At 36.4% G+C, this 13,679-nt stretch overlaps 1 protein-coding gene across 2 annotated transcripts in view; it reads right to left on the minus strand.

Moving 5' to 3' along the window:
- The window catches only part of LOC106872015 (uncharacterized), a 55,130-nt gene that overhangs the window by 40,062 nt on the left and 1,389 nt on the right, over nt 1–13,679 (minus strand). Inside the window, exons 2-6 of one of the 2 annotated variants that reach the window (XM_014918830.2) lie at nt 13,279–13,317; nt 10,832–10,876; nt 3,878–3,964; nt 2,829–2,873; nt 1,408–1,608 (exon numbers count right to left, since the gene is read on the minus strand). In XM_014918830.2, the coding sequence (XP_014774316.1) occupies nt 1,408–1,608; nt 2,829–2,873; nt 3,878–3,964; nt 10,832–10,876; nt 13,279–13,303 (403 nt within the window). In that variant the 5' untranslated portion in view covers nt 13,304–13,317. Of the gene's footprint in view, nt 1–1,407; nt 1,609–2,828; nt 2,874–3,877; nt 3,983–10,831; nt 10,877–13,278; nt 13,318–13,679 lie in introns of both variants that reach the window. The other variant, XM_014918829.2, reaches the window with a different exon arrangement.

Genomic DNA, 13,679 nt, shown 5'->3' on the forward strand with positions numbered 1-13,679 from the left:
AATATACTCTTTTACTTGTTTCAGTCATTTGACTGCGGCCATGCTGGAGCACCGCCTTTAGTCGAGCAAATCTATCCCAGGACTTATTCTTTGTAAGCCTAGTACTTATTCTATCAGTCTCTTTTGCCGCTAAACACACCAGCATCGGTTATCAAGCGATGTTGGGGGGACAAACACAGACACACACATATATATACATATATACAATGGGCTTCTTTCAGTTTCTGTCTACCAAATCCACTCACAAGGCTTTGGTCGGCCCAAGGCTATAGTAGAAGACACTTGTCCAAGGTGCCATGCAGTGTGACTGAACCCGGAACCATATGGTTAGTAAGCAAGCTACTTACCATACAGCCACTCCCGTGCCTTCACAACCATCCAATTTACACGAAATTTGTTTTGTTCCATTCATATTTACATTTCAAGGGGAACTAATTCATAGTATGTTCCCATTATGCATCAGTTTGGCTGAGTAACAATGCAAGCAAGCAAGATTCAATCTGACTTTTAATGTATTAAACATATAGCAAATTATTCAAAGAAAAGTAGACTCATCTTTCTACAAGAAATACTAACATACACACTGGCAGATCTTTTCCACATTTAGGAATACATTTTAGACACTATCTACACGAAACAATTTCAATTAATTTTTGATACCTGATAAATATTTAAATGAAAACGAACGCTTTGCCAAAGAACAATCTATGTATAAATGATGACATCACTGAGTTAGTCATAGTAGCAAACCAAGATCTTCAAAACCCCAAAGAAATTTTCAAACCATCATTACAAACCAAATTAACAATTGTTTAGATGTAAATCAATTCTGATCAAAGACATTCTAGCCATAATCATTACATTGGATGGAGCAGGTATCTAGAACTTCTTTATCTAATTATCCTTTCAACTGTTTTTAAGACTGTAGGATATGATTAGGTTGCTATTTCTGGCAACTTGTCATCAAACAGAATTTTTTCCTTATCATCATCATTTTAAAGTCCACTTTTCACTGAATAAACTGTCAGACTTGGATAAGCCTGACAGAGTTTATTGAGGTAGATTTTCTATGTTGGATGCCACCTATTACTTGTTTCCTCATGATTAGATATATTTCAACAGAATACTGGAAAGGACATTCATTTACAACAATTACTGGATGTCAAGACAAAGACACACACATGATGTGCTTCTTTCCCTACAGTCATTACAAATCATATAAATCTATTTCAAACAATTCATTGCTTATAACTTGTTTTTTGTTTCTCTGTATATTATTTAGTTGCTGTCTACAAGGTGCCATTTTAATAAGATGTTCAAGTGACAGATGACATCGATATCAGACTCAGAAGAATTTATTAGAAAAGTTTTTACGAGGGTATGTAGAGAAAGAATAAAAAAACTTACAAAAACGTTCATGTTGGTCTTCAGGTTCTTCTTCAGTATCAAGATCTTCAATGTCCTTTAAACTCCCTTTTGAGTAAAGCTGTTTCCCAGAATCTGATGCATTTGGAGAATTTTCTACAGTATCAGCATCAGTCTCAATTTCAGATATAGATTCTGCTTCATTTGATTTGGAAATCTCCTTAGTCGATTCCTCTTTTAAAGCTTGAAATATGAAAAACAAGTAAACATTACATTTAATACTTCTGAGGAGTCATCTGTACAAGCAGGACCTGTAGAAGTACCACTACACTTTTCAGTACCCAACCACCATCACCAAGGCTCAGTCCAAGTTATTTATCAATAGATATTAATTTACTGTAAAAACCATGTAACTTGTGCACCCGTGTAATTTACGCGGGTGATTTTCAGGATAAAAAATGTTAAAAAAAAGCTTCTACTCATGCAAAATTCACATCCAAAAGTTATCAGAATTGCTAATAATGGCCAAGGAGAGATTTTTATTAAATTTTCATTAAACAAAAATAATTTGGATGAGTGGCAATGACATTTTTACGGATAGAGATTTTAATGGGCATGTCAGACGGCAAACTGGTATCTTCCATGGTGTTCATGGTGGCCATGGAATTGGTTCCCGAAACGAAGAGGGAACTAAGCTACTGGAGTTCTGTGATGCAAGCAACCTATTAATCTGCAACACCAACTTCAGGAAGCCAGACAGCCACCTGATAACATATCAATCAGGTGACTCTGCTAGCCTGAAAAAATAAATCAAACAGCATTACAACTCTGTGTATGTTTGTGCGTGTACAAGGGAAGTATGCTAATGTATGTGAACATCGACAAGTGTATTAATTTTATTTACCATCCATATCTTTTACTATAATAATACTCGTGTATTTCTCCATCACAACATATGAATGAGAATGTTTTCCAAGGTCTACCTCTTCCACATGTTCCTTCCACGTTTAGTGGTTGGCACTTCTTTACAGTTATCCTCATCCATCATATGATCATACCAATACAGTCTTCTCTCCTGTACAAAACATCTGATACCTCTTATGCCCAAATTTTCTCTAGCATTGTCAAACATGCACTCTGACATTGCACATACATCAGAGCATACTTGTTTCATTTTTTTCAAGTCTTTTCATGTCCTCTGCATTCACAGTTCAAATTCCAGAGTCGTGAAGCACTGCTGTTCATATACAGGAATTAAACAATCCGCCTTTCATTCTGAGAGAGAGGTCTTTTGTTACCCCATTCCTTATATGAAAATAAGGGTTTTCACAGGACAAGGATCAAATTGTAAAATCCTGCCTCAAATAATTCTACATGGAAAAACAAATCTTAAACAAACAACTGAAACTAATTAAAGATATTACAATGAAGTAATTAGTTTTCATTTATTCAGAAGTGCTCACCTTGTTTTTCCTTCTTTTTCAGTTTCTTCTTCCTTTTCATTGCTTCTGAAAAGAATGTGTATTCACTTTAATAAAAGAACTTCTGATAAGATAAATGTTTTATCCTTCACTTGTTTCATGCATTGGACTGTGGCCATGCCAGGGTACCACCTTGAAGGGTTTAGGTAAACAAATCAACCACAATACTTATGTTTTAAGTCTGGTACTTATTCTATCATTTTGAGTTTTTGGAGGGATTTTTTGTGGAATTCTGCTTTAAGCACACCATCCATATAAACCCCATGACTTTTTTATATTTTTGAATTTCCAGAAAATTTTGCATATTTGTGTTTTACACATAAGAATCCATATTCTATGAAGAAAAATCTCTTTTTAATTTTTTGAATTTAAAAAAAAAGTATGCTTTCGAATTTTTTTTTAAATCAGAGTTTAAAATATGGACAGTCTGAATATTTTGCGTATATCCCAGCAATAGACTATTAAATGTGTTTATGGGGAGAAAAGTATTGAAAACCATCAATACATCAGAGTGACAAAGAAGCAAGGAGGGTATCAGGTGGTTGTGAGATGTGCTAAAAATAATAGTTGAGTAGTCCTTAAATCACACACAAAAATGTTTTTGGTTTTTGCATAATCAAGGCAGACGTTAAACGATGATGACAATGATAATATGATTTCCTATGTGTACAATTTTCTTAAAATCTCTAAAAATAGAAAAGTTATGAGGGTTTATATGGTGTGTTTAAAGTTCAAATTGTCAGCACCTCATGATGCAAATGTCTTCATTCATACACATTACATGGCCATACCAGCAGAGTCTTCTCCCTTGCACACTACATGTGATGCCATACACCCAATTTTTCTATCAAATCACTTACAATCTATTGTAAATGCACACTGACATTACCCATCCAGCAAAGCATACTACCTTCATTTCTTTCAATTCTTTGCATATCCTCAGTAGACAGCCTATGTCTCACAGCCATGAAACATAGCTGTTCATACACAGGCATCATACAATCTGCCTATAAAAAATAATGACTACTTACTGGGATTTATTTCAACATGAGGCTCCATCTTATTAACAACTCCATTTTCAAGTTTTTTCTTTTTCTTTTGAACTTCATCCTCAAAACCTAGAACATTGCAAATGTCTATTTTAATTAATTACATTGCTAAAAATCGGTTTTTTTTTTTCTGTTACATATTTTTAATGGTTTGATCAGAGAGGAAAGATTGAAGGAGGACACTTTTATTTTTTTGCAGGGCCTCCAAGAGAAACAGAAGGAAAGGAACCAAAATTTATGAGCTGCTGCAAGAAGCACTGCATCAGGATACTGAGTTATATCCAGGCAATGGAGTGACCTTTAGTAAAAGAATCCAAAGGTCAGATAAGTTAAAACCAGGCTCTACACATGTCTAACATTCAAGAACTAACATAGTCTGCCTACCCACTCAATTTTATTCACAAGGATTTAGTTGACCTGAAGCTATGGTAGACAACACTCAAATCATGCAATAGGACTGAACACAGAGTAATGCAAACTTCTTAACCAGACACCTATGCTTGCAACATCTGAATTCAATGGTAAATTATCATGGTATATTTAGTATCTTGGCAAATTTTCCCTTGTCTTTTATCCACACAACTTGATGAATTTCATATTAACATCGCATATAGCAGAATTTGGGATACATGCAAGAGTTCACCAATGAATTTAGGGTACAAGCAGGAGTTCACCAAGGATTGGTTCTCAGCCCCCTCTTGTTTATCATAGTCCTCCAACCCATAACAGTGGAATTTAGACTGGCTGCCCTTGGGAGCTCTTTACACTGATGACCTTGTTCTTATAGCTGAATCACTACATGAATTAGAGAAGAAATTTCAGGCGTGAGAGCAAGGTCTGGAATCTAAGGGTCTTGGAGTTAATTTAGCTAAGACCAAAGTCCTAGTAAGTAGGAAAACAGTCAAATCACTGATCCTTTCAGGGCAATATCCCTGTTCAATATGCAGGAAAGGTGTGAGTAAAACCTCCATAAAGCATACCCAGTGCAAGCTAAGGACACATAAGAGGTGCAGCAATATCGTGGGAAGGTTAACAGAAAAAGTAGCCTTTACATGTGGCAGATGTGCAGGTACAATAAACACTAAGAATGTTCAGAAAATAGACTCCCTCAAATGTCCAGGATATTTCTTAGCAGTAGACAGTTTCTATTATTTATATGACTAAGTTAGCAGTGGAGAAGGAAGTTCTGAAAGCATAGTTGCTAGAATAAGAACAAGCTGGACAAAGTTCAGGGATCAAATAGCTTCTTCGGTAACAAAGGGTCTCTCTTTAAGAGTGTACATAGCTATGGCACATGGCAGTGGAACATGGGCTATGAGTACAGAGGACATACAAAGGCTTTAAAGAAATGAAACCAGCAAACTCTGCTGAATGGGTAATGTCAGTGCACATGTATGACAAAGTGTAAATGATTTAAGGGAAAAATTGGGTAGAAGATGTATCAGCTGTAGTGTGCAAGAGTTAAGACTGCACTGGTGTTGTCATGTGACGCATATGGATGAGGATAGCTGCAAAAAGAAGTGCCAATCTCTAATTGTGGAGGGAGCCTGTGGAAACAGTAGACCCAGGAAGAAATGGGACAAAGTAGTGAGAAAGGATCTTCCAGCATTGGGCCTCACAGTGATAAGGGACCAAGACTCCTGGTGGTTTGTTGTGCTTGAAAAGACATATCAAGCTAATTAAAACTGGCCATCTATACATACAGGAATGTTCTCTATGTCCCTCTCGCAGCCATGAGGTCTTTCCCTTAAGGGATTGTGGGTGTTGGTGTTGTGTAAAGCACTCATGGCGTCATACATTGGTACCATGTAAAAGCAACCATGCCAGTGCCACATAAAAGCATCCATGCTGGCACCACATAAAAGTACCCATGCCAGTGCCAGTACTACATAAAAAGCACCCAGTACATTGTGTGAAGTTGTTGACATAAAGAAGAGCATCTAGCCATAGAAGCCATGTCAAAATAGACAATTTTAACTTGGGCAGCTCCTGTTAAACCATCCAACCCATGTAACCATGGAAAGCAGACATTAAATGATAATGATCAAGTAACTAGTTAGAGAAATGTTATAATCCTTAAAATGTTGGATTGTTATAATGCCCACTTCAATATACAGTATACTTAGTAAAACCAGTAAGACACAACTATCTCTGACCACCTACTACATACTCTGGTATTTCATGTACTTCTCTTTACTTATAGTGACTAGGTTATTCCGTCACGTGGGAGTTTACCATTATCACTAATTCCCTACATCTCCTCATTTAAGTTTTTCTTAGGAAGTGTCATTTTATTTGACAATGATTTTTTCCCTACAACTTAATATTTTTTACACTTGGCATCTATTTTCACGCCTGGGTTCAGTTCAATCACCTGTAGTGGCGTTGGTACATGAACTGTGTCATACAACCATTCATTCGGTTCCTCCAACTTCTTTGATTTGCATTTACACCTTTTCACCACTTTTTCTTTTCTTGCCAGGTAGCAATTTATCAAATACTGATTTTACTTTCCTTGCAAACATCAGCTCTGCTGGTGTATCCAGATTTGGTGTCAAACAGTACACTCTTATAAATTGTTGTAGAGCTATTTCATCCATGACTTCCTTATTCAATTTTCTAAGGGCTCTTTTGAAGGTATCAACAAAGCGTTCTGTCTGTCCATTAGATCTGGGATGGTATGGCCCTGTAGTTCTATGTTCTACCGTGAACATTTCATGAAATTTTAAAAATTCAATAGACACAAATTGCATTCCATTATCAGATACTATCTTGTCTGGGATACCAAATCTTGCAAATAATTCATGAAAAAATTGATCACAGTTAAGGTTTTTTACACTTGCAAATTTCAGGTGGAACATCTTTTTACCATGGGCAATTTTTTTATTTTGTTTTGGTTTACAGATATTCCATTTTGTTTTACTGCAAATTTTTGTTTCAGTCCCTTAGCCATTCAAACAGTCTACTGAACCAACTATATTTCCACACAAAACATTTATGGGTGTATTCCATACTTTGAATAGTTCCATCCACTCTGTATTGAATAAATTAAGTGAGCTTTTTGACACATATATCTTTGCCTTTTTTGTTTGACCTTGAAATGTTACATTACATATGAATTCACCAAAAAAATATAATCGTTTTCCCCATAACACCATATATTATTACCTTTTATGATTTAATTAATTTCGGCTTACCGACATATTTCCACGTTTCTGTTGTTTATAATGGTGATATTAAAACCAGTGTCATACTGCATTTTAACATGAATTTCTTATTTTCACATTCATGAATTTCCTCATCGTTATACAGGTATACAATCCTTTATCCAGAACACTTGGGACAGTTGTATTCTGAATTTCAGACTTTTTTTTTCAAATTTCAGAACAAAAGCCAGCTGCACCAGATTATAAACTAAACATCAAAACAGACGTCCTACTACAGTAACAAAAACACATGTATACATGTGTTTGTTTTCCTCACAATTAGTGAGGAAAATAAATAGTTGTAAAGTAATATACTGGTAAATGAAATAGTGAGATAATTAAGATCACAAATAACAAAATATAGTGGGATAATTTAAAACAAAAATACACAATTCACAAGTACAGGTATACACATTACCATAATATTTCTGCAGAGAGACGCCTAAATATTTGCACTAATTTGAATAAAGAAAGACTACAAATGGTATCACAGTTTATTCATATGCTAGAGCCAAATTGGTTCAAACTAAGCTAAATATGTAACTGCAGTTAGGGTCCATCAGTGTCACCAACATCGTCATCAGGTTGCAAGCAAACCTCTGATGGTTGGCCAGGGATAGGGTTCTCAAGTGATTAAGTAGCATTACAAGAGAGGGCATTTTAAAAGACTTCTTCAAGTGTCATCTGTCTCATTAGCATAGGTTTCTCTCTAAGCAATTTCTCCTTGAGTAAACTACCATAATTTGTTGCTCACTGATAAATGCATGTTATTCAAGGCCAGCTTTAACTGATCACAAATTTTCACCATATTGTCTACAGGAATTTTTTCACCTATGTTCTCTGTCATCATTCTTATTCAAATTTAACACAATTTTAATAATTTCCCCATCACTCAAGGAATGCACAACAGGTGCATCATTGTCAAGGTTTAGTATTTCTTCAATGTCCACTTCTTCTAGATCGCTTAAACTTCCGCACGATAAACTTTTAGTGTAAGTTACAAGTTTTAATATCATCATCTCATAAGTAACATGAAATCCTCCAAACTCATTATCTATAAGATCGTTTTCATCAAACAGTGCAACTAGCCAAATTCTGTGCCAGGCATTTGTTACTGTTGATTTATCAACTTCATTCTATGCATTTGCAACTGAGTAAATAGCATCCTTAAACTGAACTCTTTCAAGTAGTCTTGCATTCTTACTCCTTTGTTGACTGCATCAAGCACACAATTATTTTTATAGTTGCTCTTCATGGAGTGTAAAATTCCTTGCTAGTGCTGTCTCGTCTGCTGTTAAAGTTTTTTGGGGGAACATAGCACCAGTACAAAGCTGATTTATCAGCATTGTAAATCTGTTCAGGAGAAAGGTTTTCATCAGATATGATCTTTACCACAGATTTTCAAATATTTTACACCATGACGCTTCTAAAATTTTTGCAGCCAACCTGAATATTGAAACTATCTTTCAATGTTCAATTTTTTATGATATATTCTAGCTTGTTTCATGACCAACAAACCATTCAGTGGTATATGTTCCTTTCTTCATTGTTGAATCCATTTTATCACCACACAATCAAGCTCTTCATTTTTTGCCCTAAGTAGAGTTTTCCTATTTTTCGTTATTTTATAATCATCACTCTCACTATAAAATTTGAGTAATTTGTCTTTCTGCTTCTTAAGTCATATTCTTCAGTGAGCTGCCGCAGACACAACACAATCAAGTTTTTGTAGTAACAGCCACTTTCTATTCATAATGATATTTCCTTTTCTTTTTCTCACTGTTATCCATTGGGGCATCTTTAGTTTTTTTTTGACATTTTCAGGATAAATTATCAAGATAAAGACAGCAAATGGATGCCTTCTCTCTACGAGTGCTGAACCACAACTGATGCCTGGTGGTTAGTGGTGGCCGACCTGCCAAGCATCACCACATCATGCCTGAATGAGATGGGTCACAGTGGTTAGCTTTTTGCACACTAGACGACCCATGTTATGACATGCTCCACCCTCTACAAAACAGTTCGGTTTTGGGGGCTTTCCGGATTTTAAATTTCCAGATAAAGGATTGTGAACCTGTATTATCAATTTCTTCCAATGACATACTATTTATTCTTTTTCCTTTGTTCTGACATTTTATCATCTTCATTCTTTATATGTTCAATATTACAACAACAAAAGCACTCTGCTTTCTTAAATGGACAATTTTTTCCTCCAGTATATACTTCCACATACAAAACATGGGTTTATTTCCTGATTTTTGTCATGTTTTTTTTTAGAAAACATTTCATCTCTATTCTGAATATTTCGCACTTGTTTTACTTGGAAACAATCTTTACATTCAATTTCCTCTGTATTATGTCTTAATTTGACTATCCTTTCACATTCTTCTGACACTTGTTGTAGGGTTACATCTTGATTTTGTTCCAGTTTTGTAACAATTCTAGTTCTAACTTCTGTATCCTTTTCGGCAGTAAGTCCATGTGTAAAAATCTGGCGTTAATTCATTCAGCTTAAACTTCTCGCGCTTTCTGTTTACTCTACCAGCATATGTGATGTAGTCCTTGTCATTGTTCAGACACTTCCAATGTGTGTTGAACAATGAACTTTTTTCACGGAAAATTTTAACACAATATATCTATTGTGTCATTAAAGTTTATGTTCGAAGGTTTTCTTGGGAATACATAATTGTTGCAACGCTCATGTTCTGCTGCCGCCAATTTTCTTAAGATATAGTCCATTTTCATCTTGTCGTCCCAATCTTTACATTCTTTATCAAAGATTTGCTCATATCTTCTGTAATATGCCTTGAAGGTAACTCCTTCATCTGGTTCATATTTGAACTCTGTTATGGAGTTCATGACATAGTCTGGCGAGAACATTTTTCCTAAATTTCCTGACAACTTCATTAATTGCAGCATTTGTTGGTGTAAAATTAATTGTTGTTGTTGTCACTTCTGTTGTTGTTCTTGCAGTTGAATCTGCTGCTGTTGTTTTTGCAACTCAAGCAAACCAGCCAACAAATTTTCCATTATTCTTACGATTTCTTTTTCTCCATAAAATTCACACAAAAACTTTGAGTTTGTTAACTCCGCCTGAATTGTTAAAATCCTCGAGTTTATTAGTAACCAGTAGACATGACTATTTCTGACAGCCTACTACTTCTCTTTAGTCACAGTGACTAGGTTATGTGGGAGGGGTGTACCATTATTACTAAGTCCCTACAACAGGAAACAAAATGGCAATATTCTCACATAGCTACAATTGTATTATCACAAGTAGAAAAGTGAGAAATTTTACATTGTTGTTTGCACCATCTAGTGGTTCCATCTGGAAATCAAAGATGTTGTTGAACCATAGTTGTGCCTGCTTCTGTATACTTAGTCACTCCCTTTACTAAACATTTTAATGAAGGTAAATTCCCAAATTGTACCACATTCCACATGAAAACAGCTGACTTTCATATTAGCATAGTTCAAATTGTCTATGGCATAATCCTTTTATAAAATATAATAGTGCTTACAGAAACATCATTTGAAACTATTCCTTTCAAGTTAAAGATCATTCTAACCACATACAAGAAATTTTAATTCTTGGAAATGGTAGGATATTAATATTTTTAGTGGTTTCTTTATTTTTTGCTAAAAGATAAACAAAACGTATAATCTTTTAAACAGCATAAGCCTTTATAACAATAAAAATTAAATAATAACAGAATTATTTGTAACTAACCATTTGTTTTAATCTGTTGCTTCCGCTTCTTATTCAACTTCTTTTCTAGAAAGAAAGAAAGAAAAGATAATTAACTGAGACTGAATATGCAACACACATCTTCAAGACTGTAGAAAGAGTAGTGGTAGACATTCCGCGTCAGAAAATTGACTCTGAAAAAGAAAAACCTCTTGAAAAGCATGTGAGGGCAACAAAGAAGGTGCATTTTACTTTAGAAACAAAGCCATGATAATATGTATTCATCCAACCCATGCTAGCTGGGTTAGAAAAAGAGATTTTAAATGAATAAATGTTCTCACTCATCATCATCATTTAACGTGTTTCCCATGCATGCATGGTTTGGATGGCTTAACAAGAACTCTTGAGACCAAGGGCTGCACAAGGCTCCATAGTCTGCTTTGGCTTGGTTTCTACAGCTGGATGCCCTTCCTAATGTCAACCACTTTACAGAGTGTATTGAGTGCTTTTTACATGGCCCCATAACTAGTGCTTTTCACATGGCACAGTACCAGTGTTTTTTAACAAAACACCAACACTTTTTGTGTGGACCTCACAGTTAAGATGAAGGCATGGACAATGTTCTGAAACCTCACCAATCTGATTATACAGACATCATCATCATCATCGTTTAACGTCCATTTTTCATACTGGCATGGGTTGGATGGTTTGACTAGATGCCCTTCCTAACACCGAACACTCCGATAGTAGATGCTTTTTATGTACCACCGGCACAGGAGCCAGTCAGGCAGGCCTGGCATAGATCATGTTCGGATAGTGCTTTTTACGTGCCACTGGCATGGGAGCCAGTCAGGGTGTACTGGCATCGGCCACGTTCGGATTGTGATTTTTACATGCCACCGGCACGGACGCTAGTCAGGGGACACTGGCATCAACCACATTCAGATGATGTATTTTACATTCCAACAGAACGGGAGCGAGTCAGGGAGCACTAGCCACAGCTGCGATTTTGGTTTTACTTGACTCAACAGGTCTTCTTAAGCATATCATAGGTACTCTTAAATGGGGCAGACATGCAGCACTGGCATCGGCCATGGCTGCGATCTCACTTTAGTTGCCAGGTGTTCTCAATCATAGCATATCTCCAAAGGTCTCGGTCTCCTGTCATTGCCTCTGTGAAGCCCAATGTTCAATGGTCATGCTTCACCATCTCATCACGTCTTCCTGGGTCTATCTCTTCTACAGTTAGGGAGGGAGTGGCACTTCCGCACACAGCTCTCCTCATCCATACGTAACACATGACCATACCAGCACAGTCATCTCTCTTGCACACCACATTTGATGCTTATGTCCAAATTTTCTCTCAGGGTGCTTGCACTCCGTCATTACACATCCAGTGGATCAGACTAGCTTCATTTCTCAGCAGTCATGACCTATGTTTCACTGCCATGTAGCATGGCAGTTTGCACACGTACATTATAGTCTACTTTTCATCCAGAGCGAGAGGCCCTTAGTTGCCAGCAATGGTAGGAGCTCCCTGAACTTTGCCCAGGCTATTCTTATTCTAGCCGCTACACTCTCAGAGCAACCACCCCCACAGCAGAAGCTATTAACTACTACTAGTTTTTCCCCCCTGGCATGTGATGGAATCTGTTTTCTGTACATCTTCAGTGTTTACTGTCTCTGTGCATCTGTCACACACAAAAACTATCTTCCTGGTTAACCTTCCTTTGATATTGCTGCACCTTTTGTGTCCATAGCTTACACCGGGTACATCATCATATAGAGTTTCTACCCATGCCTTTTCTACAGATCGAGCAGTTTGTGATTTGACAGCCTTCCTACTTACTAAGACTTTAGTTTTTGCTAGGTTGACTCTAAGGCCCTTCAATTCTAAACCTTGCTTCCACACCCGAAACTTCATCTCTAGTTCTGGCAGTGACTCGGCTATTAGAGCAAGGTCATCAGCATAGAGGAGCTCCCTGGAGCAGCTTGTCTTGAATTCCTCTGTTATTGCCTGGAGGACTATAATGAATAAGAGGGAGCTGAAGACTGATCCTTGGTGAACCCTTATTTCTACCCGGAATTCTTCACTATACTCGTTGCCAACCCTCACCTTACTGACAGCTCTTACCAACCACTAGTCTATTCCCAGTTTCCGCATTGACCACAAGGTAGGGGATTAGGGGACCCTGTTAAAGGCTTTCTCCAAAGGCAAGTGACAAACTGGCAGAGTTGTTAGAGAAAGCTTCACAATATTTGTTCTGGAGCTTTCTATTCTGAGTTCAAATCTTGCTATACAAATCCAAAGTAATATTTGGCATGCTCTTCCATTGAAAGACATTGGTTATATGGAAAAATGCAACTTGCATGCATAGGTAGCTACACAAAATGAACCTTGCCCAAGGCCTACACATACAGGTGCAGTTATATGATCAACACCAACTGATAGATGTCTTAAATATATAACAGAAATTATTATTACTTACTTTTCTTTGTAACTTGATCTTCCATAATTAGTAATATATCTGAAAATAAACAAAGCGAACAGGCGTGTTATTAAGGTTATGTGAAGGTTGCCAATTAACATACCAATAATTAGAGTTTTATTTAAGTCTTTAAAATGGCGTACCACACTTGTGGAAAGTTAATTTTAACTGCCAGAGTAGAGTAGTTAACAACTGGTGCACATGGTGGAGACATAACCCACCCACTCCAACTTTACTTTTTTACGGAATCCCACGGAGATTCCAATTCTGAAAAAAAATTGGCAAAAATCTCAAATTCAAAATTTCGATTCCCCCACCCCCATTTACTCATTTTTCACATTTTTCGGAATTTTTTATTTATTTTTTTTTTTTTGCGAAATGCGTAAAAAAATACGGAGATT

This window comes from Octopus bimaculoides, chromosome 10, assembly GCF_001194135.2.
Source record: "Octopus bimaculoides isolate UCB-OBI-ISO-001 chromosome 10, ASM119413v2, whole genome shotgun sequence".
NCBI lineage: Eukaryota > Metazoa > Mollusca > Cephalopoda > Octopoda > Octopodidae > Octopus > Octopus bimaculoides.